This window comes from Bison bison, unplaced genomic scaffold (assembly GCF_000754665.1).
Source record: "Bison bison bison isolate TAMUID 2011002044 unplaced genomic scaffold, Bison_UMD1.0 scf7180017864291, whole genome shotgun sequence".
NCBI classification, from domain to species: domain Eukaryota; kingdom Metazoa; phylum Chordata; class Mammalia; order Artiodactyla; family Bovidae; genus Bison; species Bison bison.
In genome coordinates, this window is record NW_011494863.1 from 2,644,678 (window position 1) to 2,666,536 (window position 21,859).

The following is a 21,859-nucleotide window of genomic DNA, read 5'->3' on the forward strand; positions in this document are numbered from 1 at the left end:
TTTTTTTTTTTTTTTTGGTTGTACACGTGGCATGTGGGACCGCTGGTTCCCCAACCAGAGATCAAACCTGCATCCCCTCCAGTGGAAGTGTGGAGTCTTAACCACCGGACTGCCAGGGTAGTCAGGTCTTAGGTATTTAAAATATGACATGTTACAAGATGTACAAGTGCAGGAGTCAAGCAGGCATCTGGCTATGTGAGTCTGGAGCTCAGAGGAGGGGTCTGGACCACACATAAACATTTGGGGCCAGCTTATTAGTGGTATTTAGAGCCACAGGAATGGATAAGGCTCACCCAAGGAAACACACAGAGAAAGGAAGAGGGTTGAGGATTGAGCCCCAAGTCCCTCCAGCATTTGGAGCCTGGGCAAAGTAAAAAGAGACACCTCCTTTGATGTGAAAGAGAAACCAAGGGTCTCTGGGGCCCACGAAAGACAAGAGTACAGAGAGTATTGAGAAAGGGTGAGTAGGAACTTCTCTGGTGGTCCAGCAGCTGAGACTCCACACTCCCAATGCAGGGGGTCTGGGTTCGATCCCTGGTCAGGGAATAGATCCCACGTGTCCCAACTAAAACTCCCACTTGATGCAACTAAGACTTGGCACAGCCTAACAAATAAATACAAAAAGGAAAAAAAAAGAAAGCCCGAGAGGACAGCTGCTTATCTGGTAACCCAGAAGTCTTGGTGACTTTCACCCCGAACACACGTGGATGCACACATACGCTGTCATACGCACCAAGCTCCCCGTGCTCTCGAATCTCAAACGTCACCCACAAGTCCGTCCCAGCTGCCGTCCCCCGAATCTCCAATACTTGGTTGGTCAGCTCCTCAGCAGTCAGTGTTGGGGATACCTGGGGTCAGGGCAAGAGCGGAGGACCCATGCAGGTCAGGCTACTGCCCCTGCTGCCCGCCACCCTCTCATCTCCCCTCCTGTCCCCTCAAGACTCACCTTCAGGGTGACACAGTTGTCTGGGAGCTGCTGCTCTATGAAGACCTCCATGATGAGGTCTCCAGCCTGGGACAGCTGAGGGGAGGAGTAAAGAAATGAGGACACAGTACAAAGAATCAAGGTCAGAGGACTCCTTAGGTTGTCTCATGAGTGCTTCCCCTACAGAGGCCTCCTCTGAACCCTCACCCCAAACATCGCTCAGACCCTTTAAAGAAAAGAAACTCCAGGCGTGGTGGCACTGTGTACGGTAGCACTTGAGAAGACAGGTTGGAGTCTGGGTTCCGACTCTGCCACTCGCTACAGTACAACCTTGGATAAGTGACCCTTCAAACCTCGGTTTCTTTGAAAAAATGGGACCACCTACCTCCTAGAGTTGTGTGGCACCAAAGTGAGATTACAGGTGCTTGGAATATAATTCGTCCCCAGATGTTAGCGACAGCATTTATTAGTCTTCTCACCTCTTTGTCTAACTTAGCTAACCCTTCGTTGGATCTCTACACCTGGAACTAAAGTGCTCCTGCCACCCTTCTGTAATGAAGAACCCTCAGGGTAGAATAAATGGAGCAAATCCTAAACCAACCACCTCTCCCCAAGGCGCTCCTCTCCTTGGGTTTCCTGTGGCCTAGAAGCAGAAGGTCACCTTCCTATCTCGATGTCCCCTCCTGGCCCACTCAGAAGTCTAGGGTCAGGACAAGTTACCTGCACATCCTTCCAGGTGGTGATAAGACTGACCTCCAAGTCAATCTGGGCTACCTGGTCAGGGTCAATCTGTGGAAGAGCCAAAAGGGTGTGTGTCTGTGGGTGTCTGTGTGTCGGTGTGTGTATGCATTAGCGGGAGGCTGCGGGAAAGAGAGTAAGCCCGGAGACATGTGCAAGACCAGAACCCCTGGAGGAGAGGGGGAGAGGCCAGAAGAGCCGAGAGCTAAGGGGCAAGGATGTTAGGAGTGTGGTTACAGGAGACGGGGCCCAGGGCTCTGGGATGGGGTTCCTGATGCAGAGGGCCTTTGGAGGGTGAGGTTAGGGGTTTGTTGGGACAAGCAGGATCCAGCATCCAGGGAGAGGGACCATAGGTCATGGGTCAGGAAAGCTTACATCAAAGACAGAGATGTAGCCATCGATGAGCTCCTGCAGCACGCGCACCTCGTGCTCCCCCCGCCCATCTGTCTGGAACACGCTGGGCGCGAACAGCAGTGCCAGGTTTCGTGTGCACATCTGGTTCAGAGAAGCGCACTTCTGCACCCTGTGGAGGGGTGTGAGGGTCTCAGGTGGGTACAGCAGTCATTTGGTAAACACTTATTGAGTCCCTGCTATATGCCTGGGCTAAGCACTTGGGCTACAGCAGTGAGTTAGACACAACCCTGCCCTCAAGGAGCTCCCAGTCTAGGGGAAAGACAGACTTACACATAGGGGTCAGCAAACTTTTTATGTAAGTTTACAGATAGTAAATATTTTAGGCTTTCATGCTGTACCATCTGTCACAACCCCTCAATTCTGCTCTGGTGGTGTGAAAGGAACCATGGGATATATATAGAAGAATGGGTATGACTTTACATTTTATGTACAAAACTTTATTTACAAAAATAAGCAAGAAGCTGGATTTGGCCCAGAGGCCATAATTATCCAGTCTGTAATTAGTACCATACAACTGAGACTCATCCTGGAATCATCTAAAAAATCTGTCTCTCCCAATAGACTGGTAAAGGTAGACTTGCATCTCATTCCTCTTTGTGTCTCCAACATCTAATCCTTTGCTGCCAAAGAATATTAAATAAAACAAAATAATGCCGATTGTTCACCATTTCTGAATGCTTACCACATATATGCCAGGTGCTGTGGTAAGTTTACAACAAGTACATCATTTAAATCTCATATAACCTATGAGATGGATGGTTGTGGTGATGGTTTAGTTGCTGAGTCATGTCGGACTCCTTGCGACCCCCTGGACTGTGGCCCACCAAGCTCCTCTGTCCATGGGATTTCCCAGGCAAGAACACTGGAGTGTGTTGCCATGCCCTACTACAGGGAATCTTCCCAGACCAGGGATTGAACCCTGGTCTCCTGCATTGGCAGGAGCATTCTTTACCGCTGAGCCATCAGGGAAGCCCATGAGGTGGATACTATACCTTATACCATCTTCCTGTTACAAATGAGGAAACTGAGGCTCAAAGAAAACATAATTTATCCAAAGTCATGCGCTAGAATAATGGAGTCAGATTGAGGCCTAGGTCTGTCTGACCCCAAAGTCCATCATGTGAACCTTTATGCTGTTACACCTTCACTGAACAATTGTCTATGGGGTGGATATGTGAATGTAAGTGAGTGATTGGACAGAGGTAACGAAGGATCAGGGGGAAGCCTGCAGGGGTCTGGCTGTACTGACCGATAGAGATGCCCAATGAGGGTAGCCAGTGTGCGGCGGTTGACCCGTGGCAGGCAGCCAATCACTTCTTTGTATTTCTCCAGGCGCTGGTTCTTCTGGGGCAGCTCTGGGGATGTGATGGGCAAGGGGTGGTGAGAGTCGGGGAAAGAAGAGCAGAGGGATTTTTAGAGAAACAAACCCAGGATGGATGTGTCTCCGCCCCTTCCCACCTTTCCCTGAGCTGAGTCCCTGGGTGATCAGCCAATTGTGGCAGGAGTGTTGGGGTGGGGGCTGCCTAATCCCACAAGGGTGCCTTATAGATTCTGGGGGGGCGGGGCGTGGAGTTCCTGGCTGGGTCTCCATTGCCCATGAGGCTCTTGAACCCACCAGCAGCCTCCCTCCAGCGAGGCAGCAACCGTGCAGAGGTCACAGGATCATCAAGCTCTCGAAAGAAGCGTTTGAGCGTGTCGGTGACATCCTCCACAAAGTGCTCCCCTGGTCGAAGCTTCACGGACCGGGCATCCCGCCGGAACTCAGCCAGCAGCTTCAGGCTACGGGCGCGGGCACCCCCTTTCCGGTATACGCCCTCCAGCCGGAGCCCTGTGAACAGCCAGCATCTCAGCTCACCGCTGCCCAAGACCTGCTATCACTCACCCAGTGCCCTGTCTTTGACCCACCCCCCCCATACTGTACGTGGCTATTGGGGGTAGGATGGTCAGATAGAAATCAGCCTCTCTGGCCTTGCTTCTCGGGTCCCTACTCCAGCCCTCACCTTCAGAAGGTCCATCCCTAACCATGCCATCACACTGCAGCTCCCTTCTCTCCTCACCACTTTGATCTTTAAATAGCACTCTATGAAATCACATCACACTCAGGACATGTTATTCACAGGTTTTGAATTTATGAATTCATCTACCTCCTAAAATGTATTTGGAACCCCCAAATCAATACCTGCGGCACTCTGCAGTCACTTGTGAACATGCACAAATGGAGAAAATTTTCAGTTGCCTGATGAACATTTTCCCAGCTAAGGCCTCAAGCAGTAAACAAGTGTCATTCTAATGGTATATTTAGAGCCACATATTTTTGCATTCTTGTTCTTCTTTGGGGGGGTGGAATCTCACTGTTTAAAACGGCCCCCAATTGAGGGCTGAAGTGCGGTCTAGTGTTCCTAAGTACCAGAAGGCTGTGATGTACCTTGTGGAGAAAACACATGTGTCAGATAAGCTCTGTTCAGGCATGAGTTATAGTACTGCTGGCAGCAAGTTCAAAGTTAACGAATCAACTGTATAGTAAATAGAGTGTCTTTAAAGCAGACTCATGGATACAGAAAACAAACTAGTGGTGACCAGTATGGAGAGGGAATAGGGAAGGAGCAGTATACTGTTAGGTATAAAATAAACTGTAAGAATGTATTGTATAACACAGGGAAAGCAGAAAATATTTTAGAATAACTATAAATGGAGCACAATCTTCAAAAATAGTGAATCACTATATTGTACCCCTATAATTTACCAAATATTTTACATCAACCATACTTCAATTAAAAAATAATAAAATAAAAAAAATTTATAAGATGAAAGCTTGGACCTATACTCAATATCTTATAATAACCTATAATGGAAAAGAATCTGAAAAAGAATATAGGTATTATATATTTATACACACACATACACACACAACTGAATTACTTGGTCGTACACCTGAAACTAACACATTGTGAAATAATTCAATTTAAAAAGAGAGGAAAAGAGATGAAAACTTAAAAAAAATTAAAAGTGTCTTCAAACAGAAGCACACATAAAACAATGTTACATATTGATCAACTGATGAAAATATGACCAGAATTTCCCAGGAACTTAACTCTGTATTTCCACTGGGGCAACAGTTCAGCATTCATTGACCCAGTGTTTTCAGTGACTATAACTGCCATGAATCATGAGAACTGAGTGTATTTGTTTTCTTAATTATTACCCATCGTTCCCACAAGGCTCTGAGCTTCACAGAACCTTCCTCGTTCACTGCCCCACCCGCTGTGGCTGGCACAGGGGAGCAGCTCAATAAATATGTGTTGAATGAAGCGTGGTGGTGCAAGATCTGTAGAGCAGCAGGGAAGAACACCCACACTTTCTCCAGGGCTTTTCACTGGGCCTCTCACTTCAATCCTCCTAGGAACACGTGTGAGGCTGAGAAGCGGATGGGGTCTATTAAGTTTGGGGAGTCAGTACATGAGGCTACTGCAAAGGCGTGGAGGATGTCTTTAACCACTGACTCTCCATTGTCTGTGTAGTAAACATAACTATTTGTGGGCACATGGATGTGCCTTCTTCCCCTTTACTGTCCTCCTTAGTTTTCTGAGAATTTTCTTCTCAAGAGTCCAGCCTTCTAAAGAGGGTTTGCTGGGGGAAAAGAATTAATTTGATCCTTACTCGATAAAGAGAAAAAAGCAGAGGCCAAAACTCACGAAGAATTCTGGGAACCCCTTGCATAGTTCATCCTTTATGGCTGGAAAACCCTCCCACACAGAATAATTCTACTCAGACCCTCAACGGTTTTGCTGCTCAGCTTGGCTCTTGCCAAATAGCTGCACTCTCTCTGTTCTCCATAGCTCTGCATCTCTAGTAACATCTGAGGGCCCTGTTCCTTCCATGCCCGCACCCCAGTCAGAGTAGCTATGGAACACTTCAGTTCAGTTCAGTCGCTCAGTCGTGTCTGACTCTTTGTGACCCCATGGACTGCAGCACCCCAGTCCTCCCTGTCCATCACCAACTCCCAGAGCTTACTCAAACTCATGTCCATTGAGTCGGTGATGCCATACAACCATCTCATCCTCTGTCGTCCCCTTCTCGTCCCGCCTTCAATCTTTCCCGGCATCAGGGTCTTTTCAAATGAGTCAGTTCTTCACATCAGGTGGCCAAAGTATTGGAGTTTCAGCTTCAACATCAGTCCTTCCAATGAATATTGAGGACTGATTTCCTTTGGGATGGACTGGTTGGATCTCCTTGCAGTCCAAGTGACTCTCAAAAGTCTTCTCCAACACCACAGTTCAAAAGCATCAATTCTTCGGTGCTCAGCTTTCTTTATAGTCCCACTCTCTCATCCATCCATGACCACTGGAAAAACCATAGCCTTGACTAGACAGACCTTTGTTGGCAAAGTAACGTCTCTGCTTTTTAACATGCTGTCTAGGTTAGTCATAACTTTCTTTCCAAGGAGTAAGCGTCTTTTAATTTCATGGCTGCAGTCACCATCTGCAGTGATTTTGGAGCTCCCAAAAATAAAGTCTCTCACTGTTTCCACTGTTTCCCCATGTATTTGGCATGAAGTGATGAGACCCAGATGCCATGATCTTAGTTTTCTGAATGTTGAGCTTTAAGCCAACTTTTCCACTCTCTTCTTTCACTTTCATCAAGAGGCTCTTTAGTTCTTCTTTGGTTTCTGCCATAAGGGTGGTGTCATCTGCATATCTGAGGTTACTGATATTTCTCCTGGCAATCTTGATTCCAGCTTGTGCTTCATCCAGCCCAATGTTTCTCATGATGTACTCTGCATATAAGTTAAATAAGCAGGGTGACAATATACAGCCTTGATGTGCTCCTTTTCCTATTTGAAACCAGTCTGTTGTTCCATGTCCAGTTCTAACTGTTGCTTCCTGATCTGCAGATTTCTCAAAAGGCAGGTCAGGTGGTCTGGTATTCCCATCTCTTTCAGAACTTGCCACGATTTATTGTGGTCCACACAGCCAAAGGCTTTGGCATAGTCAGTAAAGCAGAAATAGATGTTTTTCTGGAATTCTCTTGCTTTTTCAATGATCTAGCAGACATTGGCAGTTTGATTTCTGGTTCCTCTGCCTTTTCTAAAACCAGCTTGAACATCTGGAAGTTCATGGTTCACGTATTGTTGAAGCCTGGCTTGGAGAATTTTGAGCATTACTTTTCTAGTGTGTGAGATGAGTGCAACTGTGCTGTAGCTGGAGCATTCTTTGGCATTGCCTTTCTTTGGGATTGGTATGAAAACTGACCTTTTCCAGTCCTGTGGCCACTGCTGAGTTTTCCCAATTTGCTGGCATATTGAGTGCAGCACTTTCACAGCATCATCTTTTAGGATTTGAAATAGCTCAGCTGGAATTCCATCACCTCCACTAGCTTTGTTCATAGTGATACTTTCTAAGGCCCACTTGCCTTCACATTCCAGGATATCTGGCTCTAAGTGAGTGATCACACCATCATGATTATCTGGGTCATGAAGATCTTTTTTGTACAGTTCTTCTGTGTATTCTTGCCACCTCTTCTAAATATCTTCTGCTTCTGTTAGATCCATACCATTTCTGTCCTTTATTGAGCCCATGTTTACATGAAATGTCCCTTGGTATCTCTAATTTTCTTGAAGAGATCTCTAGTCTTTCCCATTCTATTGTTTTCTTCTATTTCTTTGCACTGATCACTGAGGAAGGCTTTCTTGTCTCTCTTTGCTATTCTTTGGGACTCTGCATTCAAATGGGTGTATCTTTCCTTTTCTCCTTTGCTTTTTGCTTCTCTTTTTTTCATAGCTATTTGTAAGGCCGTCTCAGACAGCCATTTTGCTTTTTTGCATTTCTTTTTCTTGGGGATGGTCTTGATCCCTGTCTCCTATACAATGTCACAAACCTCCGTCCATAGTTCATCAGGCACTCTATCAGATCTAGTCCCTTAAATCTATTTCTCACTTAACCACCTATAGGTCCTAAATGCGTCACATGTGCTCTTTATCACCACTATCCTGGAACATGAGACTGTGTGCAGCCCCATTTTCTTTCTTTTTATGTTTTGGCCATACCATACGGCATGTGGGATCTTCCTTGACCAGGGGATCGAACCTGCGCCCCCTGCATTGGGAACGTGGAGTCTTAACCACTGGAACTGCCAGGGAAGTCCAACAGCCCCATTTTATTTTTTTAAATCTATTTAATTATTATTAAAGTTTTCGGCTGTACTGTGCGACATGTGGGATGTTAGTGGCATGCGGGATCTTCGTTTTCTGACCAGGTGTTGAACCTGTTCCCCCTGCATTGGGAGCCTGGATTCCTAACCATTTAACCAGCAGGGAAGTCCTGGCCCACTTTAAAGATGAGGGAACTGAGGCTCAGAAAGGCAGAGCAGCTCGTCACGGTCAGGTTGCAGTCTCTGGAGGCAAAGTTTTTGAAGGCAAGTCACATGCACACATCTCCCTCCTCAATCCCATCTAACCTGCAGTGCCCATGTTCCCATCCCTCACTAGCTCAGTCTCAGCCAGTACCCACTCACCATGCTGAGTGACAAAACTGATGCAGGCATCCACGATGATGGGGATGTCACCCCGGCTCATCTGCTGCTCCTGCAACCCTGTGCCTCCCCCGCCGGCTGCCCCGCCAATGGCCGCGTTCCATGCTGAGAAGTCTAGCCGGCCCTCTGCCTGCAGATACAGTGTCCTGAGACCCGAGAGATCTGAGTCAGAGCCAGCTCCAGGGGAGTCCTCAGGCTAAGAGGCCCAGGAGCACAAGGATCAGACTTCCCAGAGACACCAGCAGGGGGCAGCAACACCCAACCCAGACAGGGCCCCTGACTAGGGAAGTGACTTTGAGGAAGTGGGCAGTGGTCCAGCAGGCCTGGGTGGAAGGTGTGAACTGTGCTCTAGGAAGCGGGGCCCAGAGTCAAGGGTAGGGGCAAGACTTACCTTCCTGTCTCCACCAAAACCAAATGCTCTTTCTTGTCCGGGGTGTCAGCTGCTGAGACCACACCTTGGAGGAGAATCATGGGACACTATCATTATCATCTTCATCATAGTGATTAATATTCATTAAGTATTTAAGGTATGTAGGTTCCATGCTAGGAGGTTTACAATCAATACTGCCTTAAACCTTTTGAGTTACATACTATTATCCCCACTTCAGGCTCAGACGGTAAAGAATCCGCCAGCAATGAGGGACATCCGTTTCACATAAACTCAGAGAGGTTAAGTTAACATGCCTCAGATTACTTGTTATGGCAAAGCTGAGCTTGAACTCAAGTTTCTTGTCTCCAGATCTCTAAATCTATCCTACACTGTTCCTCTTTTAAGAGGAAAAGAGAATTCCCAGTCCCTTCTCTCAGTCCCCAACCAGCAAGCAAGTGACTCCAAATAATGATAATAACACACATAACATATAACATTTATTGAATACCTGTAAGATGCCTCCTGCCAAGTTCTGTGATAAGTGTTTAACATGCATTGCCTTATATGAAACTCGTTACAACCCTACTATTGAGCCTAATGTGAAGATGAGGCAACTAAAGCACAGAGAGGTTAAGTAACTTGTCTAAGGTCACACAGCCAGCAAGTGATGGTGGGGTGGCGGGGTCTAAATCTGGGAAATTTGACTTTAGAACTTCTGCCTGAATCCACTATTCCTGCTATCTCCCATAGGGACCCTAAATATATGAAGGTCGACTACCCAACCCCTCATAGCCACCCTTCATCCCTGCCCCAGCCCTGCTCACTGATCTCCTGTAGCCGGCGCAGATGCACCATGTCTTCAGGGGCTGGGGGCCCAGGGCCTGATGCCGGGCACAGGAAGAGGTGATCTCCACGAAGAAGGCCGAACCCAGACATCCAGAGGCCAGGGGCCAGGGTTGTATGGGAGGGGGACCGCAGCCACAGGCGACCCAGCCGCAGCAGCCCAGGCCCCAACAGCTGGTGACAGCTCAGCGGAGAGAACCACTGTGAGGAGGAGGACAATGGGAAAGAGGAGGGCAGGGAAAGGGACAAGGGTGGGCAGAGAAGTAAGAGTGAGAGGGATAAGGGGAGGCAGAGGAAGACATGGAGAGAAAGCCAAGGAAAGAGGGGAATGAAAGGGATGGGGAGAGAGTAAAGAAAAGACCGGTGCAGGAGACAGGAGATGGATGGAGAAAAACAAGAAAGAAATGCAGTTTAATTCGATTTGCTCCAGCCGACACAGAGAAGATGCCTGTGCAGCAGGCAGTGTTATACCCTTAATTGGGATGTAGGGAAAGACACACTGGGTAGCTGCATGCTGTGACAGAAGAGTCACGAGGCCCCAGGAAGTTCCACCCCCAGGAGGCCAGGCAGAGGCTTCATGGAGAAAGGACTATTCCTTTTCTCAAAGCAGTAACTCAAAGCAGTGCTTCTCAAGCTACTTGTGCTGAAGGAACAGGGAGTTTAAAATTTTTTTACCAATCTGTCACTAACCAACACTTTGATTAAAAAACAAGAAAACAAATTACTAGAAAAGTGAAATGAAAAAAGAATGACATATAAAATATAAGCCCCCAATTTTTAAAAATTAGACCCCACACATAAAATTATTCTGTCACATTGCTATGAAAGATTCTAAATAGTGACTCTCAAGCTCTATACTTAACCTGTCACGGGCCGTAAGAGAATTCCTCGGCCAGGACCAGGTAACAGACCACACTTGGGGTAGCACTGCCTTAAAGGATATTTGAAAAGTGGTAGCTCAGTGGTGGTGAACTCGCCTGCCAGTGTAAGAGACGTGAGTTTGATCCCTGGGTAGGGAAGATCCCCTGGAGGAATAAATGGCAACTTGCCTGGGAAATGGACAGAGAAGCCTGGCGGGCTACAGTCCATGGGTTCTCAAAAGAGTCAAACACAATTTAGCAAATAAGCAAGAGATAATAGGAGGAGACTTGGAGGGCCGCATCAGAGCCCTTAGAGGATATGAAGACAGCTTATTGGTGTGAGGAGTTCTGAGTGGGGTCAGAAGCCAGAGCAGGGGAGCGCTTCCTACAGAGTGGTGTCAGATATACAGACTACCTGGTGAGGCCAGAGGGAGGCCCTTGAACCTCACCCAGGGCAAGTCACTGGCCACCTGCAGCGGTGCCGCTCGGAAGAGTAAGGCGAGGAGGGCAGCCAGAAGGGGTTAGGGAGGAACTGCAAGCTGCCAGAGCCCGTAGCTTTCTAAGAAGCTGTGGCGGGGCGGGGAGGTGGCACGTCAGGGTGATGAGCTGAAGGTGGAGCAGGGCTGGGGGAAAAGCTGTTTAAGGATGGGAACGATTATCACTGTCATCGCCATTACTACTTCAACACCCACAGATGGAGGGCTTGCGGCGTGCCAGGCAGTGTGGGCCTCACGTGTCACTTAATCCTCAACCCCAAGGGGTAGATCTTTGACACCCACTCTACCCATATGGAAGAGCTCACACATGTGAGTCGCAGGACTCAAATCCCAGGATATCTGACTCCAGGGATCTAGATTTAATGCCAGAGATCTAATTTAATGCCAGGGGTGGGGTGCAGGATGGAGAGAGTGCCTTGCCTGGGAATGGAGAAGCTGGGTCAGATGAAGGCAGCTTTGCCTGTGGACTTGGAGATCTGAGCCTGGGGGAGGGGGCAGGAGTTAGGTGGCAGCCTCTCTGAGGGAAGAGCCCAGCACAGTGCAGTCTGGCCTGTGAGCTTTGCAGACAGAGGCCTGACTTCCGTCCTGTGCTCTACTGCCTTCTAGCTCTGTGACCTTGACTGAGTGGCTTCATAACCTCTGAGTTCTAGGTGTGAAATATTGATAATCCTTACCTCTAAGTGTTGTGAAAATTAAATGAGATATTGAGTGGGCAGCGTTTAACACAGGACCTGGCACAGAGTAAGTGCTTAGTCAACATCAGCTGTTAGTGGCAGGGGTGGGCGTGGCTGCAGGAATAGGAGGGGACAGGATGGGGGCAGGGTGTACAGGGAACCCACGAGCTGTAGGCGGGGGATGGGTCTCAGCTATCTCACCTTGCCCAGGGCGCTGGTCCAGGCCTCCAGACTGTCAGCTCCATCTGTGCCAAAATGCTGAATCCTCCCCCCGGTGAGGATGAGCTCGAAGGAGAAGGGGAACCTAGAGAGATGAGGTCCGGGAGGAGGGACGGGGTGAGTGAGGGGGCTGGCAGGCTCAGGATCAGGAGGGAAAAAGGGAAGTTCAGGGAACAGGGTGGGTGTTACCTGTCGAGGTCACCTGGGTCAGTGGGTGGGGGGTTCACACCCAAACATACAACATCCTGGGGCTGGATGAGGTGGAGGGGTTCAGGGCTGCTTTCCGACACAAACATTTCCAGAGCCGCACCCAGGACACACCACAGTCGAGGGGGAGCTAAGAGGGAAAGTGGTGGTTAGCAGGCAGCAGACCTCTGTCCCCACTGTCAGAATTCCCATTTGCCAGATATTATTCTGTGCCAAACCCTCTACCTACGTAGGATCTCCTGTAGTCGTCACAACTCTATGAGGGAGTTTTTACATTCAATCCTGTTTTGCAGATGGGGAAACTGAGGCTCAGAGTTGAAGTACTTGCCCAAGTCACATGGGGAGAAAGCAGCAGAGCTGCAATTTGAGCCCCCATGGTGTGACTTCAAAGCACAATCACCCAATGCTGCCCCTCCCCACCCCTGCCACGGTCCCTCTGACCCCAGCACCCTTGTCCATTTCAGGGCGTGTCCTATCCCAGTCCTCTCCTCCTTATCTCTCTAGGGAACACTCCCAACCATCCTGGTTTCTGCCCATCCCCTCCCATCCCTTGGCTCCCCTCTCACCATCTCGGCCCCTGCGAGGGGGTGGGGGTCCAGCTTTGTTGCTGATGGGACCACAGTACAGGAAGCTGCTGTAAGTGGCAGGCACCACCACTTCATTGTACACGCCAGGGGAGGGGTCTGCAAGGGAAAGGAGAAGTGGTCACGTCAGGCCAGTGCAATGGAACCCCCTGATCCCCTTGGGAAAGTGCTTGAATCGAGGAAGACAGTGGGACCCAACTCCATGGGCAGCATGGCCTAGTAGAGCCCAGTGGTGCTGGACCCCTCACCACCCAGATCACAGAAGAAGGTGGCAGGCAGTGATGAGGTTTCTAAGCCAGTCCTTGCCCACTGCCTGTCTCCACCAGCCAGCAAACAAGTAAGCTCTGGGTGGAAGGCTCAGGCAGGGGTCCCTCCTGTAAGTGTCTTGGCCCCTGTGGCATGACTACTGGAGACCAGCCTGTGTAAGATGACCATTTCTATGATCAGACTTCCCTTGGGCAGGTGAGAACTGACCTATGGGTTGACCCGACCTATGGGTTGACCCTGACAGGGATAGGCCAGCACTAACACCTCAAGCATCCAGATCCACTCCAGACAGTGGTCATTAGTGGTCATTTCAAATACGAAGAAATAGGGCCTAGAGGACTTGGAGGGTTGGGAAACTGCCCAAGTTGGGCCATTGTGATGGGCTAGCTGACAGGTAATTGGGGGCCCCCGCCAGAAGAACCAAGGCACGGGTCAGGGCTGAGAATTCTTGCAGGGAGAGAGAGGAAGCCTTGTGGGGATTACCTGGGGGCAGGAGACTAGGGAAGCTGCCATCGAGGGCTGAGGGGGTCCAGGGCTCCTCTCCCTCAAAAGCCTCGACACAGAGGAGCTGGGTCATGTTCTTCAGCAGGTTGGGTCCTGCCACAGCTGCACATAGTGCCTACAGGGAGAGAAGGCCTCTGTCAACCCCAGCACACAACCTGGGAGCCCTGGTGACAGTCCTCCTGTCTCCAAAACAGCCCCACTCCAAGTTTAGGCATTTCAACTCAGAGACCCATCAGCCCTGGCCTTCCCTCCTACCTGGAGAAGCTGGCTGTGATCTGGATACTGAGGGTGGGGCTTCCGGAAGAGACCGAGCCGGTACTTCCGAGAGATGAACTCTCCCCGAGGGCCAGGGGTGGTATCTGGGTGCAGGCCCTCACCTGGGGGGAGTGACCCTGCCCAGAAGCGGTTGGCGCGATCGTTTCCCAGGACAATGAACAACTGCAGGGTCACAGGGAGCAGAGGCAAGTGACAGAAACTTGTATCCCCAGGCATTCCAATCCTGTCCCCAGGCTGGACCCAAGGCCTTTTCACACATGCTCCTTCCACCCCAGCCCACACCCCCAGACACACATTTTCCCTCTGCAGACTTCTCACCTGCACTATCTCATTACTCCACACACTTGTGTCCAGCTTCAGGCTCTGCACCTTGGAGATCCCAGAACCCAGGGCCCGGTGCTGACCTGTTAGGGTGTGAAGGGCATGGGCACCCTGAGCCCTCCTGCCCCAAGCCCCCGAGCCCCTCCCTGTTTCAGCTAAAGGCCCCAGCCCTCACCTGCGCACTGCTTGCAGATGACCACTCCCAGGTTGACCGCAGCCCAGTCTGGGCGGGAGGCGCCACAGTCCGCGCAGTGCCGGTTTGCCCGATTGGACCAGATCTTCTCAGCCACCTCGTAGTCAGACAGGGTCTCGGTTACTGCTTCCTGCAGAGCGGCCGCCCAGCTCTGCCGAGCCCCCCCAGACTCGGCTGTGAAGCTGAGGGGGGGACAGCCAGTCCGTGGGCCTGGACACCCAGCCCCCTACCCGCCCCACCACCCGGGGCATTCCTGCAGCAGCCACCACAGCCATACGTGGGCCAGCCCAGCCCCTCCTGACATCCTTGACCCTGTTCACTGGACTCCCGTCGGGACACACCCACTGACATCCTAAGGAGGAGGCCTTGGGGCCTCTGCACCCCAGTGTTCCCCCTCAAGGTCTCTCCCCCGGCCTTGCCTCCTGCCAGTCTGGGCCCCACCTGAAGCAGCGATGTGGTGTGAGCAGGTCGAAGCTGCGACTCTTGGTCTCCCGCACACTGCAGCCTTGTAGTTCAATGAAGCAGATTCCGATGCCCAGAGAGAAGGCCTGGCAGAGTCGGGGGTCGGGGGCAGTGGGCAGGCACAGTGAGGTCCGAGTGGGCTAGGTCAGGCCCCTCAGCCCTGGCCCAGCCCTGCTCACCTGCTCACTCTTGTACAGGGCCAGCTCTCCAGGGCTCAACGCAGCAAACACCTTGGCCTTGTGCCCACGCAGCTCCAGCATGCCCGTGCGGAGGGGTCGAGGTGGCTGCGGGGGCCGGGGGTGGCCCAGGAGGCGCTGCTCCTTCAGGCAAGACTGCAGCGTGGAGCACCACATGTCCCGCTGAGCTGGCGGGGGACGGGGAAGCAGGTAAAGTGGGCTGTGAGCTCACCTGGCCTCCCCAGCCCTGCTCTGAACCCAGGGGGCCCTGGCCCTCACCCTCACTCTCTGTGCGGAACACGAACACCCTCTGGCCGGTGATGACCTGGAACTTGTTGTCCTTGCTGCTGCGGGTCATCTCGATGGCCGTCAGAGGGATCACACCCTTGGGGAAGGGGTCCTGGAGGGACAGACAGCCCATTGGCCCCTGGGGACAGGAACTCAGCCATGTGCACTGACCCCCGGGGGCCAGCACCAACATTTAATGAGATTCGGCATTCATCCCGCAAGCAGTGGGGTACAGCTGCTAACTGCGCTCCTTTTGACCCTGACAACAGTCACATGGTGCCTGCCTCTCCACCACGGGGGGATTGGCCTTCCAATCCTGAGCCTCTCTCAGCTCTCCCTCTCCCTTTCCCCAGGCCCCATGAAGCATCTCCCAGACCTACCTTATCACTGCCAAAGTACATCAGACTCCTCCCGTTGAACTGCACAAAGCGCCTCTGAAAGACGTAGTTTCTGGGGAAGGGAGAGGCCTAGATCAGTAACTGGGAAGACCTGCACCCCAGGGGTCTTAGGATCTGGGAGCACTTGAGACCCGACCTCCACCACCAGCCAGCCTCCCGTGCCCCGCTCCCCTTCCCAGCAGCCCCACCCCTGAGGGGACAGCTTGTCTAGCCAGCCACTGAGCAGGGGCGTGGGGCGGTCTGCCGTGGAGGAGAAGCTGGCATAGGGTGAAATGAGGTCATCATTGGTCTCTGTGTCCAGGGTGGGCAGGGAGAGGGTGGAGTCCCCAGGCAGCTCAAGGCTGGCATAACCAGCATCCTCACGTGCTTCCAGATCCGGCCTGCTGAGCCTTGTGGGGGCCAAGACAGAGGGGAACACACTTTAGAGCCAGTTCCCTGGACAGCCCCACCCACAGCACCTACTGGAATGCCCGGCAGGTACCAGATCTGCTTTTTAAGCAAGGGAACAGGGAGGCCGAGAACCTAAAACACGAGCATGGATCTTCTTCCCAGGGCACACTAGGACTTTTCTTTTGAAAAATGTCAGTCCTTTGCATCTGCCATTAGTATTACTTGGTGGAAAAGTTGGGGAATAACTAACACAGATGACTTCTGCCACAGCTGCCTATCTCATCAATAAGTCTGATTGGTTCTTTCTCCAAAAAGTTCTTGCCTTTCTCTCCCTGGACCAAGTTCCCAATAGCTCTCACCGAAGTGAAGGCAATTGTCTAACCAGTCACTTGCTTCCATTCTCGCCCTTCCACCAAGGATGCGAATAAGATCATTTCACGCACCTGCAGGAATCTCTACAATGACTTCCCGTTAACACCTATCAAAATTCCTTACCAGTGGATGCAAGACTGTGTACAGAGAGACCCAGGGCAACTCTGACAACCTCATCCTGCATTGCCTTTGCCTTGCTCACTACAGTCCAGCCACATTCTCTTCCCTAGTTCAGAGTCTTTGCCATACTGTTCCCTCTGCCTGGAACACACTTCCCTAGGCTGCTTCTTTCCATCCTTCAGGTATTCCTTCCCAGAAAGTCCTCTATTATTCTGTCACTTTCCAGTGGTTCCTTACCTCAGCTGTACAAATCACTTAGGAAACTTAAACATATCTGCATATGAACCCCATGTGCATGCGTGTGTGCTCAGTCATGTCCAGCTCTTTGTGACCTCATGGACTAGAGCCCGCCAGCCTCCTCTGTCCACGGGATTTTCCAGGCAAGAATACTGGCATGGATTGACATTTCCTACTCCACGGGATCTTTCCAATCCAGGGATTGAACCCGAGTCTCCTGCATTGGCAGGTGGATTCTTTACCACGTAGCTACCGGGGAAGCCCTGTGTGAGCCCCATGCCAGACACTTAAATTTGAGTCATTGGGAACAAGGCCCAGGCATCTGTCATTTTCAAAGTTCCCCAGGCTGTAGTGCAGCTCGGGTTAAGAACCTCCACCCTACCCTACTTGTTTCCTACTTAATTGAGAAACTGAAGCAACCAGAGGATAATCCCCACAGACCCCCAGCGGCCCATCTGCCCCATTCCACATATACACAGTTTTCCTCCTGGTACTATGACAAACACCCCTGTCTAAAGCTGATCTGTCCTCTGGGCACTTGGTTCCAGTCCTCTCACCTACACAAGGACATCACTCCAGACTTTGTCCCTTTTCTCTCTCCTATATCCACTAGTTTTCCCTCTCTATCAGATCATCCCTATTCACCTATGAATATACACAGCATTCCATGCTATTAAAGCCCCTTTCTTGACTCCACTTCCACTATCAATAACCACTCAAACTCTCTGCTCTTCTTTGCAGAAAAACTTCTCAAAAATGTTGTCTTCATATTTCCAGTTCCTCTCCTTTGTTCTCTCTTGAGCCCACACAAATCAAGCCTGCACTCCCAGCACTTGTCAAGGTCCCGAGTAACCTCCGTGTCACCAATTCCAGAGGTCAATTCTCAGTGCTCATCTACCCGACCTTCAGTAGCATTGGATACATCTGACCTGACCTCTTCCTCCACCTTATATCTGTTCTTCCGTTAGCTCCTGTGGCATCAACTTCTCCTGATTCTCCTCCTACTTCACTAAGGTTTTTTTTTCAGCCTGTTTTGTTGATTCTTCCTTCTATCCCCAATCTCTCAATCCTGGAGTATGCCAGGACCTTATCTTGGTCCTCCGCTTTACCTACACTCACTCACAGCTACATACACCCATCTAAATGCTGACAACACACAAACCTAGATCTCCTGTTCAGACCTCTCCCCCAGACTCCAGACTTGTATATCCAACAGCCTACTTACCACCTCTTCTTGGGCATATAATACACACCTCAAATTCAACACATCAAAACCTGAACTCTGAATCTGCCTTACTCCTGTGTTACACATAGTCTTCCCCATTTCAGACCACAACAGCTCCATGAACTTTCAGTTGCTCAGAAAAGCACTATCAAACGGTCTTTGAAATTTGGTTGTTTTATAGTTTTAGCACAGCTCACACCAGACTAGCCACATTTCAAGTGTTCAGCAGTCACACGTGGTTACTGGCTACCACACCGGACAGTGCAGGCTCAGACGGAAACCCTTGAAGTCTTTCTTGACTCCTCTTTTTCTGTCACAATTCAATTTACTAGGACAGTTTGTCTTCAAGATATAACCCAAACCAACCACTCCTCACCCTTCCCACTCTCATAGCAGTAGCCTGAGATTTCTCACCTAGATCACAGTAAGAACCTCCAAACTAGTCTCTCTGCTTCTGCTTTTGCCCCTACAGATCATTGCCAACACAGCAGCCAGAGGGATTCTTAAAATGTAAGTCAAAACCCTTCCAATAGCTCGCTTCCCATTTCACTTAAGAATAAAAGTGAAAGTCCCGATATGGCTCCTTTTGCCTCTCTGACAGCATCTGCCCCAGCTCTTCCCACCCTGGCCCCCTCTGTCCCAGCCCTGCTGACCTTGTCATCGCTCCCGGATCCCCTGGTTACACGGCCTTCTCAAAGTCTCTATTCTGCCCACACTTCCCACCTGCAGCATTCTTCCCCTAGAAGGACTAACTCCCTCACTTCTTTCAAGTTTTAGCTCAAACATCATCTTCTTAACACTCTGGCAACTCCTGGTGAAAAACTGCAGTCCTTTCCCCCCCTCACCCCATCCGGCCCTCTTACCCTGTTCAATTTTTTTTCATGGTACTTATTACCTTTTACTGGAGAAGGGCATGGCAACCCACTCCAGTATTCCTGCCTGGAGAATTCCATGGACTGAGGAACCTGGCAGGCTACAGTCCATGGGGTCACAAAGAGTCGGACACGACTGAGCGACTAGCACTTTCACTTTCACTATTACCTTTCAACACAGGAATAACTCATTTATTACATCTATTGTTAATTGACTGATTTCCCACAAGGGCAGGGATTTATGATCTATCCCAAGTATTTACAACAATATTTGACATTCAGTAGGTGCTCAAAAAAGATTGTTAAATGAAAGAAAGGCACTTCTCCGTATTTTAAGTCATATATCCATTTCTTTGTCTACCTGTTTTATTTCTTATCTGTCCCCAATGAGTCACAGGCTGCCTAATGGGAGACTGGGTCTGTCTGTCATATTCATCCTGAATCTCAATAACCCAGTTGGCACACACTGGACACTCAACACACATTTGATGACCAATGGGAAACACGGCTGCCACCAGCTCAACCGGCTCCTCTTCCTGCCACAGTCACTCTATGGACCACTCACCTGTGTTCAGCCCTTTCCTGACAGACACCTCTGCCTTCTCTTCTGTCGGGGGCCCCTGGGACCCCCACAGGCTGGACACCATAGTACAGGCAACCAGGGTCCATGATGTGCACTGGCAGGTGGAGAAACAGGGGAGACAGGGAAGAGGTCAGGTGAGAGTCCTGAAGGGCACAGCTCCTTTCCCCCAACCCATGATAGCCAACCTACCTGTGCCCGTTGTGGGCCTGAGGGCAGGGGTGGGGGCAGCTGTCTGAGAGCTGTCTGGGGCCCTAAGGAGAGAGGTCTAGTGGTCATTCAGGGAGAGAGAAGGAAGGAAAAGCCCTCATGCCCTGCTCCTCCCTGACCCCAGCATTGGGTCCCAGGGAGCCGACCCCACTCACATGTCCTGAGCTGTCTGGGCCCCGCCTCTCAAGTCCAAGCCAAAGTAGATGGCATTGGGCATCATCTCCACAGTATTTGAGGCCGACGGCTGCTCGGAGGAGGACCTCGGAGGGACAGTAGGGGACCTCGGACTCAGGCTGGGCTCTGGGCTCTTGGATGCCTCTGGTCTCCAGACGGCTGGACCCAACCCAGGCCTCTGGGTGGTGGCGGAGCCACTGAGTCCACCAAATACTGTCCTGGGCTTAGGCACAGGCTTGGTGGGCTGGGCTGGGGGTGCTGGGCTGTGCGAAGGCTCCATGGCACTTTCAGGCTGGGGATCCGGGGGGCCCTCGGCAGTGCCCGCCTGCAGCAGGCGCAGGATGCGCTTCCGGTGCCCCGTGGCGTTGACGCCCAGCTGCCTCAGCTCCCCGTGGCCCAGGCCACGGGCCGCACCCGCTGTAGCCAGACCCTGCTGCCGGAACGCGTCTGCATACTGCTCCAGGTGCACCAAGGCCAGCCACACAGCGATGTCCAGGTCCTGAGGGGCAGCCATGGGGGCTCAGGCCATTGCTGGGGGAGGGGCAGGGTGAAGGGAGGGCTCAGGCTGAGATTCCCCCTCCCTGTCCCAACGTCTGAGGCTTGGACAGAGGCCACCAGACTCCAGTCTTCCTTCAGAGAAAATGACCAGAAGCCTGTGATCCGGAGGCAGAGCCAACCCCAAACATTGGAAAGGGCCTCCCCATTGTAGGAGCACCCCTTCATTTGCAGAGGAGGAAACTGAGGCCAGGGAGGGGAGGAGGCTTGCCCCAGGCTCATGGCAAGCTGGCTTCTTGGTGAGAGCGTTGGCCCCTTAGCTCCTGCCCACGCAGTGTCTGGGTCAAAGCTCTGCATATACTCAAGTCAGCAAGCCTGGGACAAGATGCCAGAACCCTGCAGGGGTGGGGATGACAGAGGCTGGTGGGGAGGAGGGGCCCACGATGAAGCTGCTATGACACAGAGGAGAGGGGAGGAGAAGAAGGGAGGCGCACCTCCCACTCCCACTGGTTCCAGGGCTGAGTATAGGCTCCCGCCATCCTAATCCTGGTCGTTCCCAGTTCCTCCTCCCCTTCCACCTATTGTCTCTGCTCAGACTTCCTTCCTGTCCCTCCAGCTCTGGCCGCCCCCACATCCTGCCTGCCTTGGTCAGGCTGTCCAGAGAGCTCTAGGCAGTACCAACATCTGGGCAGAGGCCACTTGGGGAGTGAGGATGGGGCAGAGAACTAACTGGGCCAGAGAGATGAGGGACCGGGGGTACACCAGGGTCTCCACCCAGCACCCACCTGCAGCATCTTCTCCCATATGTGTGTGCAAACTGGAACACCCACCCTGCAGGAACTCACACTGCGAAATGACATTCCCCTACCTCTGCTTTCTCCAAGCCTTCCTTTGCCCTGTCCATGCCTTTGGACTCAGGTCTCTGAGGCTCTGTCCCATTCCACCACCTTGACGTGGACCCTGATCTAGTTAGTACCTAGACCTCTCTTGGATCCTCTCTCCGTGAGTTTTTGTCTACACTGTCCCTGTCCCCACCCCATTCCATCTCCATCTCTATGTCTAAATCCATCTCGGTCCCTTCCTTGTTTTGCTGTCATTAAGCCTCTCCTTGCCTCTGTCTCCATTTCAACTAGATCTTCAGTTTTATCTGTGTCTGGCCAATTCTGACTCTTAGGTTTCTGTCTCTGCCTCTGCCCGTACTTCTCTCTCCCAGTTTCTCTCCTGCGGGGTCCTTCTTACCAGAACTGCCTCTCGCCCCAGCATCAGTTCTGGCCTCTCTCTGCCTCTCTGCGGCAGAGCCCCCTCCCCAAGCTAGAGCCCGGGTGCTGCACCTCCCGTCCTGACTCAGAGTCCAGTTTCCCGGTGACTCAGGCCCGACTCGAGGGCACGGGACTGAGAACTAGGAGGTGAGCGGGGCAGGAGTGCGGGGGGTGGGGGCCG

The 21,859-nt window shown here is 51.4% G+C and overlaps 1 protein-coding gene across 4 annotated transcripts in view; it reads right to left on the minus strand.

Annotated features, from left to right (window-relative positions):
• Positions 1–21,789, minus strand: part of ARAP3 (ArfGAP with RhoGAP domain, ankyrin repeat and PH domain 3) — a 26,167-nt gene extending 4,378 nt beyond the window's left edge. For 2 of the 4 annotated variants that reach the window (XM_010850401.1, XM_010850398.1), the window contains exons 1-25: positions 21,659–21,789; positions 19,906–20,423; positions 19,733–19,794; positions 19,526–19,637; positions 15,933–16,133; positions 15,727–15,796; positions 15,338–15,458; positions 15,062–15,246; positions 14,862–14,968; positions 14,403–14,602; positions 14,225–14,310; positions 13,886–14,068; positions 13,610–13,745; positions 12,842–12,958; positions 12,258–12,405; positions 12,051–12,153; positions 9,800–10,019; positions 8,997–9,060; positions 8,588–8,751; positions 3,693–3,905; positions 3,327–3,432; positions 2,039–2,186; positions 1,646–1,714; positions 947–1,021; positions 734–848 (exon numbers count right to left, since the gene is read on the minus strand). In XM_010850401.1, the coding sequence (XP_010848703.1) occupies positions 734–848; positions 947–1,021; positions 1,646–1,714; positions 2,039–2,186; positions 3,327–3,432; positions 3,693–3,905; positions 8,588–8,751; positions 8,997–9,060; positions 9,800–10,019; positions 12,051–12,153; positions 12,258–12,405; positions 12,842–12,958; positions 13,610–13,745; positions 13,886–14,068; positions 14,225–14,310; positions 14,403–14,602; positions 14,862–14,968; positions 15,062–15,246; positions 15,338–15,458; positions 15,727–15,796; positions 15,933–16,133; positions 19,526–19,637; positions 19,733–19,794; positions 19,906–20,423; positions 21,659–21,682 (3,547 nt within the window). In that variant the 5' untranslated portion in view covers positions 21,683–21,789. Of the gene's footprint in view, positions 1–733; positions 849–946; positions 1,022–1,645; positions 1,715–2,038; positions 2,187–3,326; positions 3,433–3,692; positions 3,906–8,587; positions 8,752–8,996; positions 9,061–9,799; positions 10,020–12,050; positions 12,154–12,257; positions 12,406–12,841; positions 12,959–13,609; positions 13,746–13,885; positions 14,069–14,224; positions 14,311–14,402; positions 14,603–14,861; positions 14,969–15,061; positions 15,247–15,337; positions 15,459–15,726; positions 15,797–15,932; positions 16,134–19,525; positions 19,638–19,732; positions 19,795–19,905 lie in introns of all 4 variants that reach the window. The other 2 variants (XM_010850400.1, XM_010850399.1) reach the window with 2 other exon arrangements.
• Positions 21,790–21,859: the final 70 nt, after the last annotated feature.